This window comes from Netta rufina (assembly GCF_964035555.1).
Source record: "Netta rufina genome assembly, chromosome: 11".
NCBI classification, from domain to species: Eukaryota; Metazoa; Chordata; class Aves; order Anseriformes; family Anatidae; genus Netta; species Netta rufina.
Genome location: NC_140134.1, coordinates 12,232,625 through 12,236,910, shown reverse-complemented (window position 1 = coordinate 12,236,910; position 4,286 = coordinate 12,232,625). Strand labels below are relative to the sequence as shown.

The 4,286-nt window shown below is 39.4% G+C and overlaps 1 protein-coding gene across 1 annotated transcript; it reads right to left on the bottom strand.

The window, feature by feature from the left end:
• Positions 1-151: 151 nt before the first annotated feature.
• On the bottom strand, positions 152-4,286 carry LOC311213496 (ubiquitin carboxyl-terminal hydrolase 50-like; the record flags this gene model as incomplete). The annotated part of the gene is given in 5 exon segments (XM_084293535.1): positions 152-669; positions 672-741; positions 1,777-1,828; positions 1,830-1,907; positions 4,261-4,286. Coding segments are annotated over 5 exon segments (342 nt in total). The 3' UTR covers positions 152-553.

The following is a 4,286-nucleotide window of genomic DNA, read 5'->3' as shown; positions in this document are numbered from 1 at the left end:
TATTTGAGTTTGTTTTCATTCTCAACTAGTTCTGTAATGGTCAGAATTCTACATAACGACAGTCTAAATCACATTCACACAGTTTAAAGGCTCTTCAGATGAAAAGAATACTGTTTTGTCTAGAACTACTTAGTCTAGAAATTGTTTTAGCTGAATTTTGTGCATTTCCCTGGTCTGGATTTGGGTTAGTTTTCCTTTCCTGAATGGGTTGGCATTCAAAAATCTTGAATCAGTCTGAGTTTTTATCTGTCTACATGCATATATAAGCAACAGAGAAACAGGAATTTTCAGGTAAGCAAATCTGTATGCTCAGCATTTCTGATATTTTGAGGGATCTATGAAGTTTGTCATGAAAAACAAACATTAGACACAGTGGATGTGAATTTCATAACAGGCTTGGAAGCTCTAACTCCAGCCCTCTCTCTAGAAATTACTGACTGCAATACCACAAGCAGATCAGGTAGCATGAATGCTCTGGTTTATTGATGAAACAGAATTTAGCTGATTCTGCCAATGAATTCTAATTGCAGATGTACTCACTGTTGTTGTTTTTTCATGACTTGTTGCTTCCTTTGGGTGCAGAAAAGGCCTGACAGGTGTAGAACAGGAGATAAGCTCTGTCAGTCTGCACTGAGGAATTTGGGATCTTGGTGATCTGTGAATCATCCAGTACCAGTTTTTGGTGACTGAGTGCTTGCAGAATGCTGTGTAGTGGCCACCATCCAGAAAAACAGAGTGGATCTGTAACGAACAACACGGTCTGTTAGAACAGAAGGCTTGCTCTCTCCTAATAGAGAAAGTTAGGAATTGGCAATCATTTTCTGTTTGCATTTGGAAAAAGAGAGTTAGAAGATTCTAGCCCCCTTTGGCCTGCAGAACAGAATATGAATTCAAATAAATACTTTAGAATAGAGCAAACAGACACTTCATAGATGATGATTATGCATCTCTATTCTGCAATATTAAACTTAGCTATTAGCTCTGATACAGGCCACACTTGCAGAGAGTAATGGAAGAGTCCACCGAGTCCTTGTTTATGGCCAGGATCCTTGCAGTATCTGCTGAAAAGGCTGAAGGCTGCAACAAGGTGTTAGTGATGAGGAATGCATGCTTTTTAAAACTGGGCTGCAGTAGGGGAGAAGAGAGAGAGGTGGTTACTCGCCTCTCTGGTTCAGTTACATACTGTCACTGTATTATATCCCTGGCTGGAGAAAATTAAAATTTGTATGAAAAACTTGCATCCATTGAGAGAAATGCACAATAGCAGAAGCAGTGTATGATAGGTTTAACATTACTTATACATGTTAAGCTAAATTATAATTCTAAAATCAACTCTCTATATAGTTTTATATATATGTATGTGTATATATAGACATGTTACTGGTAGACTGTTAGTCAAGCAAAGAGGGACCATCCTCTCTCACATGTTCTAAACTGTTTGAGGCAGGAAACCAAATGCCCTTTTTTCATTAGGGTGCGTACGTATCAGCTTCTTACTGATGAAAACTGTGTTCAGTTAGTGATGGCTTTGTCCAGGAGGCACTTCAGCTCAAGAGATGCACTTGCAGTTGGAACAGAGTAAGGATAGATCGGGAGGGGTGGGGGGATGCTGGCTGTTTTTTTTGTATGTATGTTTGTGTGCTTTTTAAAACCACAGAATTTTTAAGTGCCTGGAACAGGGAAGACTGTTGCTGTAATTAAGTCCAAGCTAACACAGGCTTGCTTTGTCTGCATTAGGTAAGGCATGACAAATAAGTTTGGAAAGGCAAAGCTCACCACTAGAACACACAAGCTGTACTCTGGGTTCTTGTGGAAGAGTGGGTAACTCTGGAGAGAGATCCAAATTGCTGAGTGGATAGCAGATGTCAGCTAAGAGTTTCCTTTTGTAGTTACCTTGCCCTTCAAACCTGAAATAAAATTTTGAACTATTTTAAACTTCTTTCTTTTATTGTGGTGGTTGCTTAACTGGCTTTCCTAGGGGAAGGGAAGATGACTAGTGGCTACCTTGGGCTTGAAACAGATCTGTGTTAATGTTGAGTATTACAGGCAACTGACAGAAAACATACATACAATGCCTGCAAGTGCTGTCTGAGCAAGAAAAAGAAAGGCCTTGCTTCTTGATCCTTCTGTCTATTAGAAATGGACACAGGTGCTAAGAGCAGACAAAAGCCAAGCCTCTGCATGGCTGTCAATGTGTCCTAAATGTTCTGGACTACACTGTCATTGTCAACTCTTCTTTCTTTCTAGGCTTTATCCTTCTTTCTTTTGTAATTTCTAGTACTACACCATACTTTAAAACTTCCATAACTTGGCCATCACCTAGCCATATTTATATAGCCAAAGGCTATAACTAGGAGCCACAAGTACTTTTTCAGCATGTCAAGAAAAGCATGTGCTAAATGGGAAATTAAAGAAAAATTATTCTGGGATGGTTGAACTTCTTTGAACTGTTATATAAAGTTCACATTTTTTAAATTTTATTTTTAATATATGAGCAGTTGACTATAAGAAATTCTTGATAAATTTGGTATCAGCCACAGATGGCTAGTAAAGTATGCCATACTTATACTGAATTGCAGCTTTGTATGGTATACCCACTTATTTAGAAATGATTTAGTTAAGGGTGAACAAAAATAAAGTGCCTTAGGTACAGCCATGACAAGCAGAACCCTCATTCCCCCCTCCAAGGGGTAAATTTCCCTTATCCCGTTACAACTCAAAAAAAAAAAGTAGGTAGCCAACTGTTTCAGAAGTGCCTTCAACACTTTCAATGGTTAGAACGGAAGCAAATGTTCAACGTGGCTTGACAATCAAACCTGCAAAAGACACTGAAAATGAACGAATGATCTACAGCACACTAGGACCCTTGAAGTTTTATCCATATACTTGGCGGTTCTTTGAAAAGAGTGTATAGGCAGTAGTGCTGTTTTTAAATAGTGTCGATAGTATCTATACTATTTTGCTAAGTGGTTTATATACTATATATTGCTAAGACTTCAGCTGTTCCCTGTCCATTACTGCAATGCAAGGGAAGGAGACACACTCATTTGCAATGCAGTAGGGGGGCATTAGGTCTTGGTGGACCCATTGCAAAATCCTGGTGGTTTTCTAGTGTTTGTTTTTTGTTTGTTTGTTTGTTTTTCCCTAAAAAAAAAAAAAACTACTTAGAGCTCGGGTTTATTTGTAAAGAAATAACTGTTCAAGAGAGAATCTAAATGTAACCGATATTTGAATAGCTTCAAATCTGGTGCAATTTATCAGCACCTCCTTCCAGCTACAGATTAACTTGGAGGCCTTGGGCAGACAGGCACACACCCATGCTTACGTGACTCACAGTAGTTATCCTGTCATCCCAGCAGCTACTTGCACATAACATCAAACACAAGTCTGTCTTGGAAGGAAGAGTTCTGATTCATTCTTGACTGCACAGCTTTTGTTTTTCTAAATCTTCAGATTCAATGTTATCTTTACCCACAAAAACCCTTCCTACCCTACCTTACCTACAAAAATCCTCTTCCCCCCTCTTTGTTATAGGAACCAACCTCCCTGCACTTTTACAACAAAACTCATGCTAGCAGCAGCTTGGAGGTCTCTGTCCTCTGGCTCACTTCCTCCATAGCACCAAGCCAGGTACAAAGGACGCACTGTGACAGGATTTTGCTTGCAGTTTACCACCTCTTCTTTTAAGCAATGCTAAAACTAACTTCTGTGAAAGGGAATGGTGGGCTTTACGAGAGACTGGCTGGCTGCTGCCCACGTAGGCTAGTATTTAGTCTTGTCCCCGAACTTGGCTCTAAAGTTCCATTATTTTACTTGATGTCTGCAGTAAACTAAATTACTTTTCCGAGAGAAATTAAACAAAAGTGTAATATTCTGGACATATGGGCAGGAATGATTTAATTGCTAGCAAAGTCATTTATCAGAGGAACTGAGCAGACATAGGGGCATAGCAAACAGGTTTTAGGCAGATGAAAAGGGGGAAGAACTAAAGCACAGAAGGGCAAGGAGAGGAAGAGGTGAGTACGATGATGCTACAGCCAGCATTAGCATAAGATGAGGGGCTGCAATTTGACATAGCATTAGATGAAGCTAATGAATTATTGTGTGCATGTGAGTATGAAACAAAGGATATGACAATTTTAGCAACTGCATCTTGTAGTTTGTAAGAGGAGAATAGGTTATTATTGCATGAAGTGCTAAACCACAAAATGTAAGGAGGAAACAGCTACAGCCCTGAAAACATTCCAGCTGCACTCTTACCTTCTTAAGAGCCTCATGGAGCTCAT